The 24,825-nt window shown below is 47.6% G+C and overlaps 1 protein-coding gene across 1 annotated transcript in view; it reads left to right on the forward strand.

The window, feature by feature from the left end:
• LOC109973465 (microtubule-associated serine/threonine-protein kinase 1-like) overlaps positions 1-24,823 on the forward strand; it is a gene marked incomplete at its 3' end in the record, with an annotated part of 33,127 nt that extends 8,304 nt beyond the window's left edge. The window contains exons 3-27 of the mRNA XM_020623084.1: positions 6,469-6,563; positions 7,278-7,353; positions 8,751-8,820; positions 9,468-9,628; positions 9,871-9,946; positions 10,921-11,130; positions 11,812-11,913; positions 13,605-13,737; positions 13,818-13,888; positions 14,467-14,543; positions 15,045-15,253; positions 16,113-16,251; positions 16,333-16,465; positions 17,950-18,115; positions 18,222-18,323; positions 18,731-18,853; positions 18,928-19,037; positions 19,136-19,296; positions 19,438-19,691; positions 19,811-20,038; positions 20,849-21,078; positions 21,709-21,831; positions 21,934-22,067; positions 22,151-22,338; positions 23,238-24,823. Coding sequence (XP_020478740.1) covers positions 6,469-6,563; positions 7,278-7,353; positions 8,751-8,820; positions 9,468-9,628; positions 9,871-9,946; positions 10,921-11,130; positions 11,812-11,913; positions 13,605-13,737; positions 13,818-13,888; positions 14,467-14,543; positions 15,045-15,253; positions 16,113-16,251; positions 16,333-16,465; positions 17,950-18,115; positions 18,222-18,323; positions 18,731-18,853; positions 18,928-19,037; positions 19,136-19,296; positions 19,438-19,691; positions 19,811-20,038; positions 20,849-21,078; positions 21,709-21,831; positions 21,934-22,067; positions 22,151-22,338; positions 23,238-24,823 — 4,957 coding nt within the window. The remainder of the gene's footprint in view (positions 1-6,468; positions 6,564-7,277; positions 7,354-8,750; positions 8,821-9,467; positions 9,629-9,870; positions 9,947-10,920; positions 11,131-11,811; positions 11,914-13,604; positions 13,738-13,817; positions 13,889-14,466; positions 14,544-15,044; positions 15,254-16,112; positions 16,252-16,332; positions 16,466-17,949; positions 18,116-18,221; positions 18,324-18,730; positions 18,854-18,927; positions 19,038-19,135; positions 19,297-19,437; positions 19,692-19,810; positions 20,039-20,848; positions 21,079-21,708; positions 21,832-21,933; positions 22,068-22,150; positions 22,339-23,237) is intronic.
• Between the last annotated feature and the right edge of the window lie 2 nt (positions 24,824-24,825).

Consider the following 24,825-nt stretch of genomic DNA (forward strand, 5'->3'; position numbering starts at 1 on the left):
GGCTCTGACTCCACATCCACTGGTCCCAGTGCACGCCACACAACTCAATAAGTCACAAAGCTCCCCGGTGTACTTCACCGCCGTAGCCTTGAGAAAATGACCCACAATCCCCTGCTGCTTTGTGCTTCTCCTGTCTGAAACGCCGAGCCACCCCACCTCCCTCCACCCCTCCCTCTCTGCCTCTCTCTCTCTCCTTTGAAGCTCGGCCACACTTGCACACACACGGATGTCAGTGCTCATCTAAAGGTTGTGAGAGCTACAGTATGTGTTGCATTGCGATGACATTTCCTCAGAAACCTGCTGCTCTCTGACTGCTCTCCCTCGTCGCACAGCTGCTGCTCAGAGCTACACCCAGACCCCAGCCAGCAGCATGTTTCGACGCACTAAAAGGTAAAGCGGGATGTGGGGTGCGGTAGGACTGGCTTTGGTTCAGGCTCCTTTCTCTGTGCCTCTGATCATTTTCCTTCATTTAGTGGCTGATGCTCAGCTCTTTGTGTGTGAGTCGACAGTGTCTGCAGTCTGACGTTATACAGAGGCTTGTGTTCAAAGTGTGACTGGGCTGTTGGTTCATGTTGGTGAAGGTGCCTGTGTCTCTAACTGGTTTGTACATTTCTGCTGTGTTGTTTCTTGGCTGCTGGCGCACAGAGCACCGTTACTGTCTGCTTGGGTGGAGCTCAGTTTTTAAAGTCCAAGCAGAGTGTGGAAAATCTGGCTGCACCACACTGTGCTACTGAGCTGCATGCATCTGAACCAGCTGCACCGTATCTGTTTTCAAGTGACAGGCGTGTGTGTGATCACCTTTTAGCCACTCTAGCAGCTCGGTTCTGTGGATGGCAGTGTCGGTGGCGCCACCACTGAGATAACTCAACAACTGTCAGATGATATCATGTTCATGGTTTCCAGGAGATGCACCCCGATGACTCGGGAGATTCCGTTTTCGGTTTTCCTCCAAGTGTGAGGTTCATGTTTGCATTTTTGAGTGAAATGTCTCTAATTATCAGATGAAGTTTGGTAGAGACATTCGTGTCCTCTCAGGATGAACTGTCATAGTTTTATCAGTCTCTTAAAGGAGCACTCCACCAATTTGACACTGCACTCCTGTAAGACTGTCGCATGATGGACAGTTTTTCTTTTAAGTATCAAAACTGATGCAGCAGAACCAGAAACATGTCTTTGCACCTGGGCTGCGTTCACTGCGTTAGCAGCAGCTAATGTAGCCTGTAGCAGAGATGGGGAGCAGCGACCCAGTGCTGTTGGATCACTTTGTAGCTCCACAAGGAAAGAAGCAAAAAACTGAGCAACATATGGATGTTTGATGGGGAAGTTAGTAAGAACCTCATATCTCTGGCCCTGGTTGTGGTTCTGTTCACCTCGATTTGTGTGCGTATAACATTAGGGTATAGCAAAGGTGTGTCATCGACTCATCAGTGACATTTCCTGCAGAGCAGCTGGTCGACTGATTCACTGTCTGAAGTTGGCATGAGCCAAAGATGAGTCAGACAGAAGCACAAGTTTCAGATGGATGGTTCTGGAGACACCGATGCATTTCTGAAGCTGGATGTTCAGTTTTTTGGGGATGTTTATACCCAGCTAGTTATATTTGGACATGAATTTTGAATTCATTGTGAAGCACAGAACACACAGTATAGATACCAGCTTCCATCAAACTCGATTTGACAGTTCTAGGTGAAAGGTTATCCAATCAGAAGCTTTGTCCCGCCCCCAAGTGGATTGTATTGCCTGGTCTAACAGATCTTGGAATTGCGTCAGATCGATGCCATCTGAGGCTTCGGCAGTTACAGAGACGTTTCTCCGAAGCACATCCCCCCTTAATTCAAGCTGGAGAAGATCTCCCGGGTTACACCTGTCTTGTTGGACCAGGTCGGAGACAGACCCCATGACATTACCGTTTAATATTTCCATAATTTACTTCAGGCTCTTGATCGATATTTAACAAGCGTCTTATTTCAAAGTTGTTGAATCTCGCTCTAGTCATGGTCGTTGTTTCAGCCGGTGTTTGATCAGGTTCACGCGCGACTTGCTCTGGTGAGGAAGAGGAGGGGGAAGGCTGTTGATCGTTTTCTGGCTGATTCTCTTGTTCATTGTGAGCGTTATCGTGGGAGCCCGAACCTGTCTGGTGTTGAGATGAGTGTATTCGGTCCAGCAGATTGTTTACAGCCTCTTCTAATAAGTCAAAATCAGAGGCGCTTGCCTGGTGTAGAGGTGAAGTATCTGGTGAATCGTAACCTCCATCTTGTGTCGGATCCCTGTAATTGTAATCTGAGGCTGTATTTGGCGAATTGCCTGAGTTGCTTTGTGGGCTAGTGTTTATCAGTAATCCGTTTATTAACGCGTCTAATTGATCAAAATGAGCTGCGTTTACGAGTCTGTCTCGCGGTGGTGTATTTTGCTGGTTTTCTGAATAGTGACTGATTGGACTGTTTTCAACGCTTTGTGAAGGGCTATTTTGACTTTCGCTGAAAAAACCCATCTCTCTGCTCACGTATTCTATACAGGAGGCTGTTTACTGAGAATTCTAATAGATCAAAATCTGAAGGATTAACCGGTAGTGGAGGTAACGGGTGGTTTTCTGATGAATTATTTATCACCAAGTTATTAATCAAGTCATCTAACAGATCAAAATGAGCTGAGTTTACATTCCAGGCTGACATTATCCTTAATGCACCCTCTAACACAGAGAAATTACTCAAATCATTAGTAAGCTTACTTTTTAATCACACCATCTCGGTTGTAACAAGCCAGAATGTCGCTCATCACTTGAAAAGACTCACACATTAACCTGCCCAGCAGCTGGAGCGTAACGTTGGAGGGGCACCTAGCGTCCGCTATGAACCGGGCTATGTCTCCACCCGAAGAACATCCACATCTACGTCTTGCTTTAGGCCTACACCTTCGAGTAGGTGAATCTAAAGGAGCGGGTAAAAAGAAGGAGGATTACGACCAGGGTGGTGTTGAATACAAAGCTTCTGATTGGATAACCTTTCACCTAGAACTGTCAAATCGAGTTTGATGAAAGCCGGTATCTATACTGTGTGTCACAGAGGATGGAAGGAGACTGGCCCCGTAGGAATCAAGAAGGTTTCGCTTCCCCTGAGGGGACCAATAGCCAACTGAGGGAATTACAGCTTGCTCCTGATACCAAAAACCCCAGCAGATAAATCATCAGCGAGCTGAGAAACCAGCTGAGTAAGCAAAAACCAATAAATCAATCAGTCCATATATATAAATCGCTGAAGATGAACTATCAGTAAGGAATATTAATCAGAGCAAGAATCATTTGACAAATCAAGGTTGAGCAACTAACCCAGTTTTACGAGTAAGTCATCAATCACTGAGGAATTAGCTAATCGATCAGATGACAAAATATTTCGAATGGAGCAGCGCTTTCTGATCAGTTAAAATGTAATCAGCTATCAATCAGTGCTTTTACATTGATTGGGTCTGTGTGTACCAAGACACTGTCACACTAGGTGACATTCTGATGAGTGGGAGCTGCACCACTCTTCTCACATTAGTAATGTGAGCACTGGTTTTCTTTGTGCCTTTAACTGGTGTTTTAAATCAGCCTGAACGTGTGAGCTGGCGTCGGAGCGCCGGACGTTTCCTCTTCTCCCCGGCTGATCGGACTAAACCGGCTCCTGTCACACCTGACACTCAGACACACAGATGGAGCCACTGCAGCGGCCTCGCCTTTTTCACACTGCTACACTTGCACGGTGGTGCACAGATCCTGAGGAGGCGATCAGACGCTTCCGCAGTGCGGGGAGGGGGGGGTTCACTGTTTGGTTGAGCTTTTAGTGTTTCCACTGCAGTGTGCTGAGCTCTCAGGACCACCTTAGATTTCTCTCCAGTTATTACAACGCCTATTTCTCATCTGCTAAGACAAGACGAGGAAGCGAAGTTGAAACCAGGAAGGAGAGAAGATGAAGAGAAGGAGTGAAAAGAGGACAAAAGCCGAGGAGACAGGCGCTGTGAAAGGAGGCGGCGCAGGGCCCTGGGGTCATATCTGTGTCTCCATTAGGGACCGGCTCACAAAGGTTACGTCAGCAAGTCGGGCACGCACACCAGCTCTGTGCATACACTTTCTTTTATTCAGCCTAAGCAGGGTGGACAAAATAATAGGTGTCAGTATAACACAGTAGAATGTGCAGCCTCCACAGTGGGCACACAGGGGAACCAACACCTTTGTGAAACACATTTTCAGGACGCACACTTCAATGAAAGATGTGGCATTTTGGCTGTTAAATGACTTTTTCTTACTTCTCCACTCCTTTACCTGCCAGCTGATTTGTTGGACATCTTTAAAAATCATTTATTGCACATCTGCCCTTTTCCTCTCTCTTCGTCTTCGAACCGTGAACTCGAGAGACTCCAGTAACGAGCAGTGTCTCTCTTCCATCTGGTCCCTGGTCGGTGATATCAGCCTCCCTGTCGCACGCTGTGTAGCAACAAGTCGTCACGTGACCACGACTGCACATTTCCCTCCAGGGTTGTAGACGTCAACTGCACCTCATTGGGTTTTTGTTTTTGGAGTAAAGTGCTCCAGTTTGTCCTTTGCACTGTTACACTTTGTGGCAGACGTGTGCACAGTGAAAGAGGCTTGTGTGCAGTTTGTCTGACGTTGGGCATCTTATTTCTTATCCTATTAAAAATAATCCCACAGAACTCGCACATGTATTTGGAGGCCAAAACCTGTGAGGAGCGGTCAGTCGGACAGTGCTGGAGTCTGGAGTCACACTGCAGAGTAACAGACACACAAATGACCAGCTGGCGAACCCTCCACATGGCCATGCAGACAGGGTGAGCACAGGGTGGAACCGAGGCAGGAACCACTGCAATGCTCCGCTGTCCTCATGCTGCAGAGGTTACCAACCCAGACTGTCCGCCTCTGCGTTTTGCTCCGAACAACACACAGCTGACTGTGTGTGTGTGTGTGGGGTAGCCCCTCCCTCCTCTGAACAGACAGAAAATACAGTGGAGAAACAAACAGGACGGTCGGCCTCGACCCCGGAGGCTGCGCTCGGTGGGTTTTTTTAAGGGACGTACGGGGTGCACGGCTCGCTAGGTTCCCATAGTGGAAACGTATTCCCCCTGAATGTCTCTGCCTGGTTTGTGCAGTGAGGTCGGCTGGGTCATGGGTGAGGAGCGGCACTGGGACAACTTTCAACCTGCAGCTCTATTCTTATGTTTCTCTTTTGCTTCTCAAGTGTTTTTCCACTATATTTGCCCATATCTTGCTTTGGTGTCCCTCCTGTACCGGCTCGTGCCTTTATCTCCCTGTGCATCTCCATCCTCATCCTCCCTACCTTCATCCCTCTCTCCAGGAGGAGGCAGCAGCCAACACAGCCCTGATTTACTGAGTGCAGTGTGCATATCTCTCCCTCCCCTCTCGATCCTGAATGACCATCGAGAGAGAAACGGGCCCCGGGCTTTGCTTCCAAACGTGCACTCCTGGCTGTTAGTGTCTGCATGTTTATGCATAGTGCTGCGTAGTGACATCGCTTTCCTCTGGGGCTGCAGTGACATTCAAGGCTGAGCGCTGTGTTTTTGTGTTTACAGCTGCCATTGATTTCCTGCAGCACTCAGAATCCATTTACCAAGAATAGTCCAGCTGCTCAGGTCTTTGTTTTACTCTCTGGAGGAGCAGTTATTGAAGCAACAGCAGCCAGTGAAGCTGAAGTACATGTTGGGACCCACACAAACAGTATACACACACGTGCACATTCACTGATTGGTCAGTGTTACTGGGATCAGCTGTGTTGCACTGAGGTTATTGCAGCTGTAGAGAAAAAGCTGAAGGTGAAACGATTCAGCAGCAGTTATCCGACCCGTGTGTTAAATCCAACCTACTGGCATATGTGATCAATATCCATAAGGTCGGTTATTGGTTTGATCAGTCAGGACAGATGAGATGATGCTGCGTTGTTCTCTTTGTGCCAGTTGTTTAATCATCTGCCTCGCACGCCTCACAAACCTGATCACACCGTGTCACCAATGTTTGAAAGGCCTTTGAGCAAAGTGCACCACTGACAGAAATGATTACGTCTGTTAAATATAATAGGTGCTTAGTTCACTGGCTGGTGGCTCGGTGGTCTCCTGTGCAGAGCCCACAGGCAGAGTGAACACTTCTAGGACCCCAGACACAGTGAACTCAGGTCATGGACCAGCTGATGGTTTTTCTGGTCCATTATTTTCATGATTCTTTCTCATGTCTGTCACTTCTAATTCTCTAACTTCACCGCTGTTTCTTCTCTAACCTGGGCTGAGAAGAGGCAGACAGGGATGGATGCCTGAGGAAAGTGAATCCTCTCTGTCACTGGTGTGCTCCTGCAGTGAGCCATGCATTTGCCTGCTTCTTGTGCACCTGGACATGCAGCTGGATGCACAAACACAACTTAGACACAGTAGCTGCAGCCTCCTCTCGTTTCTACGTTTCTCTCTCTGCAGCTGTCGTACAAGCAACAGGAAGAGCCTGATTCTGACCACCACCTCTCCGACGCTGCCTCGCCCACACTCCCCCCTGCCCCTCCCCGGACACCTCGGTACGTACAGCAACACATCACACTTAAGCTCTGAAGGTCCGGAGTTTGGAAATGACTGGATTGTGAATATCGTCAGTAGTGCTCATGCTTTTCTCATTACTGATCTTTATGAGTGTATTTGAACACATCCCCCTGCAGACAGAGCGTCGGCCTGCTCTTCACTAAGACTAGTTAGTCATTGTTACGATCAGTTTGCACAGAGACTCACACCTCTGCAGGCTGCTCCCTGTACACACAGCAGGAAACACGCTTGTTGTTTCTGTATGTAGTTAAGAAGTTTGCAAAGGGAGCTGTCAACTGGGCCGAGTCTCTGTGCCAGCAGGTTGTAATAATTTGGTTTGGACTCAACACCTGGAGGCGCATATCACCAGTGTTGGGCTCATTCGTGTGTGTGGACGTGTTTTCCCTGCTACGTGGGGACTTCTTCCTGACTCCATACCAACTCATGAGGACCCATTTCACGGTGGGGACCTAAATTGAGGTCCCCATGGGTGGCAACATGGTTTAGGCTGAGGTTAGGGTCCTGGTTAGGGTTAGGCAAGTAGTGGTTAGGGTTAGTCTACAGGAAATGCATGTAAGTCAATGTAAAGTCCCCATGGACTACGAAACATAAACTGTGTGTGTGTGTGTGTGTGTCCATCATGTATTACTCATTGTCACACCTTCCTTTTGCACTGTTGTACCTCTCACTCGTGTCTCTTGTTGCCCCTCCAGGAAGCAGCCCTCTGGACAGCCCACGAAACTTCTCCCCCAGCAACCCGGCGCACTTCTCCTTTGTCTCTTCCAGAAGGTCAGTGCTTTATATCACTACATATATTGAGTGTGATTGTGCTCTGCATGTATCCTGTCACCTGCAGATGGGGGGTGAAGTTAGTTTGAGCTCTTCATCAGTGTGACTGAAACAACCTGAGCTGAGAGGACAGGAAGGGAGACTGACAGAGAGGACAGGAAGGGAGACTGACAGGAGAACAGCAGGTGCGGCCCTGTTGCTGTGCGAGGAGACGCACATCCTGGGGAGCAGGGAGCCTCTCGCGGCGCACCATGCCGACCTGCGTGACAGGGCGGAGACGTTCACAGTGTTTACTCACGTCGTTCTAGTGACGAGCGTGGACGGGTGTTCGTATGAATATGGTTCCATCTCGGTTCATATAAAGCAGATATGCACGTTGATCCATTCATGGATGGACTAAAGTCTGACCAGATACTTTAAACTAAGGTCCCCGATTCTGCTGAAGGGAAAAGTTAATGCTGTATAAATGTGTGTGTTGTGTTTTCATCCACCAGCTTTTATACGTTTTCCTTTTGTGCCGTGGAAACAAAAACAACAAAATCACAAAGTGTGACAAAGTGTAACGTCAATCCAGACGTGCATGAATCATGTGACTTATATGTCAGTGAAGAGCGGGAAACAACAAACGGCGGCAGACCGAAGCAGATGTGTGTGATGAGGAAGCTATGACCTTCCTCACAGTAATACAGAAAACAGAAATGTCACCTTTACATCAGGTTTTGCACCTTTAGTGTGTCCTCTAGTGCTTCTAGTGGACATTGGTATGGACATGTTAACAACACAAGACTTCAGTCTAACGTGTGTGTGAGCAGGGCCAACAGATCATATGTAGCCTCCCTCAGTCACGCTCCTGTAAAAACCCTCTGTCGTCATTTATCAGACACATCTGCCCGCCAATGTCTGTGCGGCCGAGACACACAGAAGCGCAGTGGATGGGTCTGTGGTTCCTAGAAGTTATTATAAGTCACAGCTGAATGAATTTTTATAGTTCAGCTGAAACTGAGATGTGTTGAGCTGCAGCAGTACACGAGAACAGGTTGTCAGGGTTTTGTCTCACACTGGGGGGAAGTGATTTATTTCAGCTCAGCGTTTTTTAGCCTCTTAATAGCAAAATCACCACCTTTAGACTCTGCACAGTCACAGCAGGAGCATGTTTGACATTGACGGTGTTCGGCATTCTGTCAATAGAAAGACCAATCAGATCATCAAGACAACAATCGGCGGATTAATCAGTGACCCCTGCAGTTTGTACTTATTCAGGGTTTTCCTTTCATTTGTCACTATCTGTAAATCCAAACCAGCCTAAAATGATCTATTTCTACTTCTTCGTTTATTCTGTTCTACCATTTCTGCATCACAGTGGCTTTTACATGACGTCATGTGTGTGCTCTCTGCAGAGACGGGCGGCGATGGTCGCTGGCATCTTTGCCCTCTTCTGGATATGGCACGAACACGCCCAGCTCAACGGTAAATTACACCACTCCCAAGCAGACGTTTGTCTTTGTCCGTCTGTGTGTTGCTCTCACCAGGAATCAGTCAGTTCCAGGATGGACGCGGACAGTCGACCCTTCTCCTGGATGTCGGACAAACAAATCTCACCGCATTCGTGTTCTCCCACGGTTCAGCTTCTTCTCTCAGGCCAAACCAGTGAACAGGCTTGTAGTCCGAACGGGACTGAATCCGCTTCTGCCGAGCACAGGGACAGATGCACAGCTGTAACCATGGTAACTGTACAAAGATGGCAACAGCTGGAGCCCCTAAATTCTTAGATGGTATAAACATTACAATTTCAGGATAAAATTGATGACAACTAGACTAAAAGTAACAAAAATCAAGACTTTAATTTGACTAAAGCTTATGTGCATCTTTGCCAGAAGACCAAGACTGAAACTAAATCAAATTAACTTCATTTATAATTCTTATGTAGAATCAGATCGGTCAGCATGAGGATGCCGGGCATCGTTTACTTCTGTCTCTTATTCCTTGTGAACTGTCCAGCTCTTTCACCACCCATTAAAATGTCTCCATTTCCTTCCTCATCTAAAAACTTTCCTCCTGTTCCCTCCTCATTCCCACCCCCTCCTCATCCTCCTCTTCCTCCCGCCTCGCTGCAGTCCTCCAGCTCGTCTCAGGAGCGCCTGCACCAGCTGCCCTTCCAGCCCACCATGGACGAGCTCCACTTCTTATCCAAGCACTTTGGCAGCACTGAGAGCATCACGGATGACGACGGAGGCCGCTGCTCTCCCCACCTGCGCCCACGCTCCCGCAGTCTCAGGTTGGCAGCAGCCCAGAAGCGCCATGTTCTTTTTAAAATGACCCTTTGAAAGCAGATTTCCAGGGCAGGCCCCTGGTTGATCCTATATAACCTCCCCTGAATTTCCCAGTTGTAGATCTAGATGTAACTTTTCCATACGTTTTACACACAGAAAGTTATGTGAGGTAATGTTGGTGAACCTTACACAGACAGAACCGTTTTCTTCTTACCTGTATTTCATTACTTCCTGTTTCTCCCCTCAGCCCTGGACGCTCCTCATCCTGCTATGATAATGAGATAGTCATGATGAACCATGTGTGGAAGGAGCGTTTTCCTAAGGTAGGACATAGTCACACAGAGGCCGCTTCTGTAGTCCACAAACACACAGTAAGCGAATCTTTAAGCCTGCAGAGTCTTAAATCTGATTCTGTCCAGTCAAGCACCAGAAAAATAGTTTATGACTGAGTGTGTTTGAGATCTGTGTGCATGAAGGTCTGCATCCAAACACAGTGAAGCTAAACCGTAGCATCACCCCGACACGTTCGCCCTGACACACACTCTGACGCCGCCACAGCTCTGAACTGTTCAGTTTAAAGACAAGATCTGTGTTTGCCTCATTTTTCTCTTTTAACCTATTTGCTGGACTGAGGTTGATGCCAAAAAGAGGCTGGCTGAACGATTCTTTAATGATAAAAATCAAAGCTCAAAGTGTTTATTTGTCATATGCACAGTTAGGAAACGTGTTTCTCTGTACAATGAAATTCTTACTTTGCCGTCCACATGAATGCCACAAAATACAAGTGAAATATAAAGTAGATGAGCAATAACACAAATCTAAGGCACTTTAAAGAAGTAGGTGAAGGAAGCACAATAAAAATACAACACAATATAATGCAGAGAGAATATATGCTACGTGGGAGCTGTGGAGTGTAAATACTCAGCAGTGATTGTGCAACTGTACATGTGAAAAGATGGAATTACATGAGGTAGATCCTGAGTCAGCTGTTTAGGAGTCTGATGGCTGAGAGAAAGAAAGAGTTTTCAGTCTGGAGGTCCTGTATTTCACACTCCTGAGCCTCCGACCGGAGGGTAGGGGTATGAACAGTCTGTGCTGGGGGTGGGTGGGGTCCTTGAGGATGGAGGCAGCTTTCCTACACAAGGCTTAAGACGTTGGACCTGATGGTTTGGAGTTGTCTTTCTGTTTTTGGATGACACAGGTTTTTCAACTTCCTGTCACAAACCTTTGTTCTCTATTCTCACCATTTTCTTCTTCTTCTCTCTTTGTCCTCTCACCGCCCTTTGCCCTCCACCAGGCCACAGCTCAGATGGAGGGGAGGCTGGCTGAGTTCATCCAAGCTTTCTCTCCTGAAAATGTTCTTCCACTGGCTGACGGAGTCCTCAGCTTCATCCACCACCAGATCGCTGAGCTGTCTAGAGACTGCCTGGCCAAAGCCCGCGAGGGCCTCATCACCTCCATCTACTTCTTCGAGCTGCAGGGGAATCTGGAGGAGCTGCTTCACAATGTGAGTCATGTAATGAAAAGCTGTGATTGCATCTGCATCAGGGCTGGGTGCCGAACCTCCAGGCTGTTTGGTAACATCGGTGTCTGACTCCCCGAGTGTGGAAAACCGATGTTGTGTCTCTGGGCTGCTTTACAGTTTTGTTTACCTGTGTATTAGCACTAATTCCTCAATTCAATCTAAATGTTTCCCAGTTTAGGCTTTTATTTAGGTGAAGTTATTGTACAAATGAGAACATTTACTTCCTGTGTTAAAAAAAAAGGTTTTGAAACAAAACTTATTATCAAAGTAAGATATGAAAAAATATAATGCCTAATCAGTACTTAAACTCACATTTTGCATCTGCACTAGTAGCCAACCCTAATTAGCATAGCACCTTTAATCCGTTTAACTGTTTTGTGGCCCCACATCATTGCTGCTTTGCCTCAGTGGCTTCATCAACCTTGTTACTAGAGACAAAGCTGAAATGGTTTGGTAAGTGGAGGCTGATCAGGCATTTTCATCACTAACCCCATCCTGACAACTTGAGTCGATCGCCTGCTTTGGGTTTGATTGAATCTGTTGTTTTCCAACATCATGTTTTCATATCTTACTGCTGTATGAACACTAGTTTGTTGTTTTTCCATATGATGAAATGTTTTACAACACCTTTTCCCTTCCTCTCTGTCTGTTTCGCTCTCTCAGGCCTTTGAGCGTTCGGAGAGCGCTGAAGTCGCCTTTGTCACAGAGTTGGTGAAAAAGCTCCTCTTCATCATCTCCCGACCTGCCCGGCTGCTCGAGTGTCTGGTAAGAAAGCACACACACCTTTTGAAGCCTTGTGCATTTTTGTTCTGTTTGTACTGACTAAGGATTCAAAGCATCAAACAAACCAGCACAGTGACCCCCGTTGGTTTGTACAACCTGCAGCAGCTCTTTAACACCTCAGCGGTTTTTAGGGCACAGGGCGTCCTGATGCACGCCGGCCCAGTTTGTTCATTTCTACAGCCACGTACTGAGGACTAGCATATGTATTGTATACAAAAATACTCCGTTTAAATTCTCACCCACGTTTCATAGTTCAGGTGGTTTTAGTGTAAATGATCCACAGTGAATTCCAGCTGAATCCACTAGTTCTGCTGTATTTGGTTAAAAATAACCTCCCAAATTCTGCTGTGGTGCTTCATCGGCGTAATCCCGGCCTCAGCTGCACCTTTCCTACCACCTCAGTGTGGCTGCAGGAAAACAGCTAAAGAAACAGTTTTGTGTCTAAGAAACACTGCAGAAACCTTTTGAGACTTCGTGTCGGCAGGTGAACAGAGCCCAGTGAGTCGACACGGTGCGTTTCACTAGAGCCAAACCGGCTTCAGAGCCTCAGTATCATCCGCCCATCTGTACTGCATTACATTACGGGAGATTTCACAGAGACAAAGTGATTTTCTTCTAATACACGTGCACAGATACTCATTAGCCGATCATGAGCATTTAAGCACTCTGGTGTATTACACAGCAGGGGCAGACAATCAAAGCAAGCACACACTGGAGCCTAAGAGCTTGTCCAGTTTGTCTGGAAGTCATTTGCATTTAGATTAAAATCTGCCTGCCACAGTACGACTGATAGCAGGCGGTGGCCCCCGCTGCCCGGCCGCCCTCTGGTCGGACTCAGACAGACCGAGGTGTCATTTAGAGTTGGAGGATGTAACGGAGTGTGTGTTTGTGTGGGCAGGCCAGAGTATCACTCTCGTGTTGCAGTTGATGGTAAATGGTCTTATACTTGTCCAGTGCTTTTCTATGCATCGCAGCATGCACAAAGCACTTTCACACTATTTGGCTGTTCACACTCTCACACTGGTGACGTCACTGGGAGCAACTGGGTGTTCAGTGTCTTGCTCAAGGACACTTCGACATGCGGACTGGACAAGCCAGGAATCGACCCGCTAATCCTCCAGGAGATGACCCGCCCTAAGTCCTGAGCCACAGCCGTCCCACATGAGTCGTCCTGGTGTGCACCTGAAACAGGGACGTGGAGAACTGACTCATCTAATTTCACCCTGATTATCTACATACGGCGGCGTTTGCGTTACAGTGGGTGGGATTCGTTGCATGTTTTTTGGCATCGTTGGTAACCAGATCTGGGTCAGCAGCCAGGAGCTACTTTAGTAACATGTGGGCTTCAGTGTGCGTCCAGAGGACGATCTCCTCGGTGCAGCCAAGGTTCAGGCTCAACCTGCATTGTGGAGCTGTATCTGTGCCACAGCTCTGAGCGTGCGATTTGTAAGCACATAAATTCAGTTTGGTTGAGGAGATGTTTTCACACAAACAACCTGTAGTAGGGGCACAAGCTACTATTTCAGGGGCGAGGGCCAGACTGGGGTTCATGGTTCTAGCACATGTCACTGTTGCTGTCATCCCCACCTCATTCTGCAAAGGGTTTTGTGCCAGTTTTTTTCAAATGCAGATGTTAATGTTGGATTGTTCAAGGCTAACGCTTTGGTTTCCAGGAGTTTAACCCTGAGGAGTTTTACCATTTACTGGAAGCAGCAGAGGACCACGCCAAGGAGGGTCACCTGATGAAAACGGACATTCCTCGATACATCATCAGCCAGCTGGGGCTAACCAGGGACCCTATTGAAGGTGAGCAACAACAAGCTGATTTCACTTAATAGGAAATGAATGAACTTTGAGCTGAGTCCAGCTGATGCTCTGTCTGTCAGCAGAGATGGTGAACCTCGACAGTTACGACAGCGAGGGACCGCTGACACCAGAAACAGACGACTCAACAGAGGTAGGATCCAAACTGGCGCTCGCTCCGTCCCCACGTTCAGCCACTCTGTTCTGGCTGCACAGAGGGAGCGTATAAGGTCCCGGCCGCTCTGCTCGGCCATTCTTCTGTCAATCTAATTCAGCTGTTTTACGCTGGATCCTCGGCTTGTTGAATCACCATGCCTGCAGCATTCGGTCCTCTTCACTGGTTGCACACTTTAATGTGTTGTAGCTTAAATTTTAAATGGATAAAATTGCAAAATAAGAGATTTCAGTTTTTGATTAATACATTTGCAAAAAAACTATCTAAAATCATGATTTAACTTTGTGATTATGGAGTATTGAGTGTCGATTGATGTGCAAAAAGGCAGTTTTATCTATTAAAATGACACTGACAACACAGTGAAGGGCTCTGAATCAGTTCTGTGCTGCAGTAAACCTGTGAAGTGATGCAGTGTTGTAGTACGGATGATATGTGAGATAATAAACATGTCTTAGTGTGCAGAACCAGCCGTTTGGAGCAGTGGCGTTGGTTTAGCAGTGAGTTTGTTTTGACCCTGGATCATATTTATTCACAGTGTTGTGATCTTTGATCCACAGGGTAAGATTAAAGCGATGAAACCACCAGGAGAAGCAGACTTTCAGACCATCAAGCTGATCAGTAATGGAGCATACGGGTGAGTAGGACATCAAGGAAGTCCTCTGCTAATTGATGAACTTTATGTATGGAGGCTAGGCTGACTCACCATACATGCTCTTTCAAAGCAGCACCTTGTTTACAGTTGAATAAATCCCAGGGAAATCAGACGACATGAATGAAAGCAGCACTGTCACCAACAGGAAGACGACGGTTGCTGTGAATGTTCCTGAGGCGTTCTGTGACTTCTAACTGAAATGGCACATTATTCCTATTACTCCTTATTTACACTGTATTTGCCCCTTCACCCACAGTGGGTCTGGACAGCACACCCTGAGATCAGCCTGACAATCAGGTCTCCGTTCCAGAGTAAAGAGTGATCAACTGTATCAAAGCTGTTTGATAAGACATGGAGGCGCAGTGTTTCTTGTTGTTAATGAGAATGCGTGTGATTCATGTTCACATCTAGACAAACGATTTTTACAAACAGCACAACAGTCATACACTGAAAATAATGTGTGTATGTCTGCGCCTGGGTCAGTGCTGTGTACCTGGTCCGGCATCTGGAGACACGGCAGCGTTTTGCCATGAAGAAGATTAACAAGCAGAACCTGATCCTGAGGAACCAGGTCCAGCAGGCCTTTGTAGAGAGAGACATCCTCACCTTCGCTGAGAATCCCTTTGTCGTCTCCATGTTCTGCTCCTTCGAAACCCGTCGGCACCTCTGCATGGTCATGGAGTACGTAGAAGGTGAGAGCGTTGCTGGAGTGGCCTGCTGGTTGTTAGATAGCAGCTCTGCACATGTGCTACAGCTTGACATTGGCGGTACTACACCGAAATGTTTCATGTTTATTATCTGCTCAGTAAAGCATGTTAGGATCCTAAATATGCTAATTAATGCTAAAAACAATCAGAGTTTCATGGGTATGGGAATGGTTAGCATTAGATCCTAAGCTTGAGGAGTAGATTCTAGGGGAATTGAAGTCTGTTTACTGTGCATACTGTGTATGCTTCCTCTTACCTTAATCTGAACTGAACCTTGACCCTAACCTCACCCTTTGCCTCTGTCTACTCTCCAGCTTTGGGATGTAACGTTTACTGTAGTGTCTTTAGCTTTGCAGGTATTTTGTCAAGAACCAAAGTATTGTAACACATTAAATGTGACCTGATGCTGGTGTTAGATGACCAGGGAACACCAAAGTGACAGGAACATGAATGTCTTCACCAGGGTTCATCTGATAATTATAGAGATATCTGAGTCAGGAGAGGTGGCGCGACACGGCTGGTCCTAGAGCTGTTCTGCTAACATGGCTAAAATCCCATTGTGCTGTTCTCTTCCCAGTGGCTTGTCCTTATAGGCAACTGAGTGGTCTGAGCCGTTCCACAGGCAGTGAGAGATGCACTCTGAATGCCCAGTGAAAGTGAAATACTACTGTGCCAGATATCCGTGCATGTGCTGTGCAGAACAGAAATGCGGTCACAGAGATTGCATGATTGTTCTCTTTTGGGAACTAAAATGATCTGGGAGGGCTGTTGGGAGACAGGAGACGGTCATGGTAATTGCTAATGTCAGCAGCAGGACTAACAGAGTAATGAACTGTGCTGTCAGGAGGAGACTGTGCCACCCTGCTGAAGAACATCGGGCCCCTGCCGGTGGAAATGACACGCATGTACTTTGCAGAGACTGTGCTAGCGCTGGAGTACTTGCACAACTATGGCATTGTGCACCGTGATCTCAAGCCTGACAAGTAAGATGAACTGTGTTCTCATCAGAATGGTCCATAGAAATGGGACCAGCTGTGGCTGAACGTTGCCATTTGTCTTCTCAGCCTCCTGATTACCTCCATGGGTCACATCAAGCTGACTGACTTCGGCCTGTCGAGGATGGGGCTCATGAGTCTGACCACCAACCTCTATGAAGGACACATAGAGAAGGACACTCGGGAGTTCTTGGATAAACAGGTACCAGATTACTGTTGTACTGTGTCCTCAGTCAGTGAGATTGTACAGGTTCATGCAGTTCAAAGTGCCTGACGAGTTGATAATAAGGCAGAGGATGTGAAGAGTAAAAACAGCTGTTTAAAATAAAAATGGCGATAGATAATTTATTGAAGAGTTTTTTATTTGCCTGCACTTTCAACTAAATGTAAGTGGCAGCTACAGTGAAATTAGCTGTTAAAATAGCCACATATACAATATAGACTGTTACACTGCAAACTGACTGTTAAACTACACTGTGATCAAAGCCAAATTGAAATGTGCAGCCTCCTCTGATGTCTTCATTTGTATGCAGAGATATTCCCTGTCATTGTGTGCCAGGCAGCAAGCAACAGCCCAGACCGTTGGCACAACAATGGGCCAGTATTTCCTGAGTTGTTATAATCACTTCTCTGTCAGCTACAGTTTATTTTCTCCAGTGGTCCTGCTTTGAATCTAAACCACTTTATTTCTGGTGCATGCATTCACTGCATCTCCATCTGCACATGGAAACGCCCAGTGGGGCTTCCACCGTGGTGTCACTGGGGTGATCTGTATGTTTTCTCTGTGCCTCTCACTCAGGTGCAACTGTCCACCACTCTGCCGCTAGATAGGTTTCAAATACAGCGCCCCACCAGCGGGACACTTCAGCCTCGGCGCAGTTTGTTTAGGTGTGTGTTAGTCTGCGTTGGACACGTCTCTCGATACTGTTTATTTTTCTAAGTGATGCAGAAAGCTCATTTCTGGCACCGTCATCAGCACAGGTCTGGTTCAGACCTGTGGCTATAAAGTGTTTCCACTTTCCAGTTGACATTCTTTATTATTCCAAAAACAACTGCAGGCACCGAGATTCGAACCTTCAACCCTCCAGTTGGTAGACGGCCGCTCTACCCACTGAACCACAGTCGTCCCACGAAGACTTGACTTGACTTTCAAAAGAGACCGAGGTTATGACAGTAACCTTTTAATTGTAGTGATATTATTTTTGGGCTTGTGCACAACGGTAACAGTGTTGTCCATGAATTACAAGCCAGGCCTACCGGACACAGGCCCAGGGGCCCGAGACGTCAGGGGGCCCTGGGCCGGACTCTCTGTGTGAAGTGACTGTTAATACTTCTTGTTTGTTCAGTTAAAAGACTACAGATAGCTGCGAAATGACCACCGACAGACTCAAGCCAACTACAACGTGAGGATAATGGACACAAAGGGACTGCGGTGTGGGGGTGGGGGTGTTTTTACTTTTCTCATAATCCGTCCATATGTTTAGTTCTTCACTTGCTGCTTTAGAATAATCTAAATGTGAGTCTGAGAGATTTTGGAAGCAAAAGCCTTGAAAACAGTTATCTGACGATATATTGGATGTGACGGGAATGTTGCTGGTACAAACGTACAAAGCTGTAACCAGGACAGGGTTGTGTGTTTTTCATAAAATCGACTAAACAACCCAGGTGTTGCTGTTCTCGCTGCAGGTGTGTGGAACTCCAGAGTACATCGCCCCGGAGGTTATTCTTCGCCAAGGTTACGGCAAGCCAGTGGACTGGTGGGCCATGGGCATCATCCTGTACGAGTTCCTGGTGGGCTGTGTGCCTTTCTTTGGAGACACCCCAGAGGAGCTGTTCGGACAGGTCATCACAGGTGAGGCGCGACTGTTTGAGACGGGCACATAGTGGATAAGCCAAACTGGGATTGTCCTTCACTTCGTGTCTTGTCTGTCCCCCGCCCTCTCTGCTGGGTGCTGCAGACGACATAGTGTGGCCAGAGGGGGACGAGGCCTTGCCTGTCGACGCCCAGCATCTGATCTCCTCCCTCCTACAGAGGAACCCACTGGTTCGACTGGGCACAGGTCAGTTGCCCCCCTCAGCCTGTGTTTGTTCTACAGATAGTAACTTAGTGTTACCGTCATTTGTTCATACGACGACCTGTTAGTTAACCAGTTCAGCGGTTTATCCACTGTTTTCAGGTAACTATTGCTATTTGTTGCGACTTCTCTGCTCACTTGCTGGCTGTAGCTCCAGCACATGGTGTTTACAGCTGACTCACTATGTCAGTGTATATCTTCTAATGAAGCCATGACTTTTGTCAAATTAGCTGTACAGTCTTTCTTTCCCCTTGGTAACTGCCGACATAGCCACTGCATTTAGGCCCACGGCGTCAGCTTACCCAAATAAATCAACTTCTGCCTGTACGTGCTTTAGGACTGTCTGCCTTTGCTCCTCACCACCACCCTCCTTCCCTTCCCACACCCTCCAGGTGGTGCTTTTGAAGTGAAGCAGCACTCGTTCTTCACAGCGGTGGACTGGAACAGCCTGCTGAGACAGAAGGCGGAGTTCATCCCTCACCTGGAGTCAGAGGAAGACACCAGTTACTTTGACAGTAAGTCTGCTGCTGGAAGCTTTGATTCTCTGCACAGGCCACAGATCCAATATCTCGCTGTCCTTCCTCACCAGCGCGCTCTGAGCGCTACCATCACGTGCACTCGTATGATGAAGATGATACCAACGATGATGAGCCTGTGGAGATACATTGCTTCTCATCCTGCTCCCCTCGCTTCAGCAAGGTCAGACCTGAGGTTCAACTTGAAGCTTCTCTTCTGTCCTCTAGTGACAGTGTTGTTCATCAGTCCACATAACAGTACATCCCTGTGTGGACATTCAGGTGTACAGCAGCATGGAGCATCTGTCCCAGCTGGAGCACAAACCCCACACTGTGACTCTACGGGAGCACAAGGTCCCCAGGGAGGATCGAGCAGCCAAGAGAGAAAGCCTGGGAAGTGTCACCCTCAGGGACAAGAGCTGGAGGACTGGGTCGCCTGAGATGTGAGTGCAGGCTACAGAAAACATCCGAGAAACCGTTTAACGGTTTCATGTCAAATAAATTTAAAACAGGTGTGGTGGTTCAAAGAGACAGGACAACAAACACAGAGAATGTGATCTGTCTTATGTTCCTCTCTTTTTCAGGAAGCGCTTGTCCTACTCAGAGTCCTCCTTCACCGAGAGCGACTCCAGCCCACTGTCTGGGGCCCGAAGACGCTTCTCCGCCCTTATGGATACACGCTTGGCCTCCCCTCTGGAGGTTGACTCTGAGCCGCCAGTCTCCAGCAGGCAGCCTCCAGTGAAGGCAAGGGGAGCATCCCTGGAAGGAGCCATGTGCGCTGTCCTCCCTGGTGACCTGAGGACATACCTTAAAGACAGCAACGGGCTCACACCTGGAGGTAAGAAGGGATGAGGCAGCACAACATTACTGAGCACTTTGGCTTGGTTAGACCTGTATCTGATCACAGTTTATAACAGGAGCATTTCTTTACTGTTCCATGTCTCTATTGTGTCACAGACAAGCTTCTGAGACCTGCTGCGGATCCGTCGTTGCCTCTACCAGGCAGTGCTTCTGTTCTGGGGCTCCAGGACCCACAGGGTCCCCGTGGGGCTGCTACAGACCTGGTGCTAAGACGGGTTCGCCACCAGCAGCTCTCAGCTGAAGGAGAAAAACGCAGCTCACAACCAGGAACCAAAGTTATCAAATCAGCTTCTGCTACCGCACTGTCTGTCATCATTCCTACAGGTGAGGGCTCGTACCACGCCGCACCTAGAAACACATCTGTAGAGCCGAAGAGTTGATTGGCACAAAAAAGATAAACGCCATTCTTAAAAAGTCAACTGATTGTTTACAGCTCATGCAGCAGAAGGTGGCAGCCGCTATGTTCGTGTTCTCTGAGAGCGATTTTCAGTAGAATTTCAGCAAATTGTCTTATAGATGGATAATTTGGACACATGTGAAGAGCCTGAGATGTTCTCTGTGTAAGAAGAACAGGAAGTCTGAAAGTAAAGTGCCAAAAAAACATGTAATAGTGTGGATGGAAAGGTACCCTCTAAGCCGCCTGAGATTATTCTGCAGCCAAAGGAACTATTAAGTGCTGAATGGGTGAAAGGAGTACACTGAAAACTCTGAATGCTGAGTAGCACCAGGCTGATCCTGGAGTCGGCTGGAGAGCGAGCTCGCATGTAGCTGTTTAAATACGAAGCTAAAACTCTGCAGGTTAAAACACTGGCACATTCATTTAAATGTATAATATGATAATTAATGGACTCGCTTGTTTTAGTGTTAAATGATACTAAATGCTGCCATTTGAAGATACTCATGACTGTTAGCCATCTGCGTTTGCCACAAAATAGACTTCAATTTTAAAAAATAACTTTCTGTAATGTCTAGTTTGTATGTTACCTGTATTATGTGGAGCTATTCTTACTTGATCAAAACAACCCAGCTCCAGTCCCTGATATTCTCTGAGTGCACCATAAAAACTTTTTTTTTTTTTGTGCAAATGATCAGTGTGATCCTGTGATGTAAATTTAAGTCCACCCCTCTTTTCAGTGGAGCAACATGGTGCCTCCCCTCTGGCGAGCCCCATGTCTCCTCGCTCGGTGTCGTCCAACCCCTCCTCCCGGGACTCGTCTCCCAGCCGAGACTACGCTCCCACAGTCAACGTCCTGCATTCGCCGGTCACCATCCATCGCTCCGGGAAGAAGTACGGCTTCACTCTGCGAGCCATCCGAGTCTACATGGGAGACAGTGATGTCTACAGCGTACATCACATGGTCTGGGTGAGTACTACCATTACTACCACTGCAACTACCAATGATGTTAATCATCAGTGGTGAAAAGTAACTAAGTAGGGCCCATCATTTTCATACCTCTGACGTTGGTGATTTTGGATAATAACGCAGTAAAATAATAAACTTTTCAAAACATGGTTACACAAATGCTACTGATAAAACACATCAGTAGTATATGAGGTAAGTAATAACAGTAAGGCAGAGGTGAGAAGTAATGGAGGAAGAGACAGTCGAGCCCAGAGACGCTAAACCCTTCAGAACCTTGTAAACAAATGCCAAGATGTAAAAATCTTTTCTAAAAGGAACAAAAAGCCAACGATGCTAACGGGTGTGTTGTGCTCTCCGTTTCTTGCCTTTAAGATCTCAGATTAATTTTTTGCAGGTAATCCAGTTAACACTCTACACTACATGTCCACAGTACATGTACTGTTTTGTTTTCATAGCTATGAGATTTTACACTGTTGTCATGTAACTTGGCTAATCACAGCCATGTGTAATAAGTAAAGGAGTGAATCCAATACTGACCCCTGTGGAACACCAGCATTTATAATATGCTCAGCAGACGTTATAGAAACATGTTTGCGATTTGTTTCACCAAGTCTTGTGCTCTAATCACAGCATGTGGAGGATGGAGGTCCTGCCCAGGAGGCTGGGCTTAATGCTGGGGACCTCATCACCCATGTGAACGGGGAGTCAGTCCATGGTCTGGTCCATACAGAGGTGGTGGAGCTCATCCTGAAGGTGAGGGAGAAATATACGTCCTAAGATTTTTATATGATGGTACAGATGAAATTTGCTTCTAAAATAATATGACTGACATGCATTTAAATACATATTCTACAGAGCGGAAACAAGGTAACGGTTACAACGACTCCTTTTGAGAATACCTCTATAAAAGTGGGTCCTGCCCGCAAGTCCAGCTATAAATGCAAGATGGCGCGACGCAGCAAGAGGACAGGAACCAAGGAAGGACAAGAGTGCGTTACTGCAAAATAGATGCTTTTCATGACCAAGTTTTTGAGCTTTTATTCTTCTCACTGTGGGATTTCTTTGTTTTCAGCAAGAAGCGTAGCTCCCTCTTTAGAAAAATCACCAAGCAGTCCAACCTGCTCCACACCAGCCGCAGCCTCTCGTCCTTAAATCGCTCCCTGTCGTCTGGAGACAGTCTCCCGGGCTCCCCGACCCACAGCCTCTCCGCCCGCTCACCCACTCAGAGTTACCGCTCCACGCTGGAATCCCCATACCTGGGTTAGTGTGAAAGGCCAAGAGTGCACATGTCCCTTCTTACCTGGTTTGTGCTGTGTTTGTTTGTGCCGTTGGTTTCAAGTAACAAACTAGGCAGCAGTCAGGGTGCACGTCAGGGTGCACGGACCTCGGCCGAGGCAGCTCACTGTCCCCTTGTCGTCATTCCACCTTAAACCAATATTCCCATGATAGTCTGACCCTCATGCTATGACTCCACGGCCATGAAAACCTACTGCTGGCATTTGGAATTGATATCATTAGTAGTTTGAGAGTTATTCGACAAAAATGGTATTTCACTAATGATGGTTTTCTTCAGGATGTAGCTCAGTACCTGTTGAAGAGAAGTCAAATCTGTTGACACCTGCTGAGTCAGCAGAGTTTCAGCTAGAATCTGATCTTAGTTGCAAGTCTGTAGCATTAGCTGTCTCATAGTAACCAGATTTCTGTGAGCCCTGTCAGTTTGAACATCTGGGCCACTGGAGGTCAGCTATAGCAAGACTTTCACAGTGTGCTAAGTTACGTAAGAGGTTTTTTACTATATCCTTTATTTTATGTCATCCCATTTTCTATCTTGTGTCCTGTTCTATTATGTAGATTTCTCATGGAATAGAATAGAATAGAATGGAATAGAGTAGCTTCATCAGTAGTCATTGTACAGTAGTACAACAAAATTACTTTGCATCCCTGATATAAGATACAATCAGTAAATAGTAACAACAATAAAAATAGCTAGATAAAAGAGAGATAAAACAAAACATTGCACAAAATACCCCAAATTTTGTAGTATCATATACACTATATATGTACTATCTGAAGGTAAAAGAAACAGGATCAGCAGATTTTACTTTGAGAAACTGTATCCCTGATGGCATAGAAATAAAATATTGACATCCTCTCCACAGGGACCTCCTCTCAGAGCAGCTCCCCAGCATCCAGCACCCCCAACTCCCCAGCAGCCTCCCACCACATGCGGCCCAGCTCGCTGCATGGCCTGTCTCCCAAGCTTCACCGCCAGTACCGCTCTGCACGCTGCAAATCTGCTGGCAACATCCCGCTGTCGCCCCTGGCTCACACTCCCTCCCCGACCACCTCATCTCCACCGCCTCTCACTGGTCACACTGTAGGGAGCTCCAACACCACGCAGATGTTTCCTGCCAAGCTACATTCCTCACCACCTGTCGCCCGCCCTCGTCCCAAGAGCGCTGAGCCACCCAGATCCCCCCTGCTGCAGCGAGTGCAGTCGGCAGAGAAGCTAGGAGCACCAATTCTGCCTTCCTCATCATCGTCCTCGTCGTCGCCTTCTCCTCTGACAGGTGGAGTGACGTTGCGCAAGCATAGCCTGGAGGTGGCGCATGGGGACTACAGGAGAGAGTCTTTCCACTGCGAGCACAGCCTGCAGAGTCTACTAGAGATGGAGGGAGAGAATGGACCTGCCCCACCATCTCCTTCCTCATCTTCCTCCCCCTCTCCACCCATGGGAGGGGAGATTGGAGGCCTGAAGCCTGTGAGGAGACTGGGAAGGCAGGAGTCACCGCTCAGCCGTGACACGGCGCTCACAGTAAAAGAGAAAGATACCCAGACCACCGAGCCGCAAACTGAGAGCATTGCTTCTGAAGCTGGCTCCAAGACCAGTGTTGTTGACACTAGTGAGACATTATCTGCTACCAAGGGTCTAAAGAGCAACACAGGTGCAGCCGCAGTGGAGAGCAGGCCTAGTCCAGCACTCGTTTCATCAGCTACTGAGACCGAGCCCAGCCCTGGGGCCAAACCTCCTAAAGCAAGCACTTCTGATGCAAAAGTTTCCAAGAGTAATTCCAGTGAGAAACTCTCAGCTGCAGGAACATTGAAGGCTCCTGAACAGCAAGACAGCAGGGAGCAGGGTGCACAGATAGATGGTGGAGCTGCAGCTAAAGCTCAGGAGACGACGGAGGAGAAAGTGAAAGGCCCTGCAGGTGCAGACAAAGACAGTGTGCAGAAAGCATCATCGGCAGAGCAGCCCAAGCTGCATAAAGGCACAGAGACGGGAAAGAAAGCTTCCATCAGTGGCAGTGATAAAGCACCTGACACGGCCAAGGTCAAAGGACCTGCACCCCCAGTTCCAACCCAGGTTCAGACCCAGACTGCAAATCATTTCCCAGCTGCTGCCCGGTCGAAAGCAGAGAAGGTATCCAGCAGCTACCGCGGTGCCAGGGAGGACAGGGTACACCTGGAGGTCCTGGAGGAGAATCCCACATCACCCTGCTCAAGCAAGTCTCGCCCCATGTCTCCAGGGGATAAGACCAGCTTTGTCACCCAGCTGACAAGTGTGGCCAAAACCGTGCTTGGGCCAATGAAGGGGGGATCACAGGAGGGGGCCAAGGTGAAAGACACCTCCAAGACAAGCGAAGAGAGGTGGGGACACGGAGCGGGAAAAGGGGAGGCTTCATCTGGGGCCGGACGTCGGGGGGCTCAGACTGCACCCTCAGCCGGAACGCCTGATAAAGCACCCGG

The sequence above is a fragment of the Monopterus albus genome, unplaced genomic scaffold, assembly GCF_001952655.1.
Source record: "Monopterus albus unplaced genomic scaffold, M_albus_1.0 scaffold292.1, whole genome shotgun sequence".
In the NCBI taxonomy this organism is placed as follows: domain Eukaryota; kingdom Metazoa; phylum Chordata; class Actinopteri; order Synbranchiformes; family Synbranchidae; genus Monopterus; species Monopterus albus.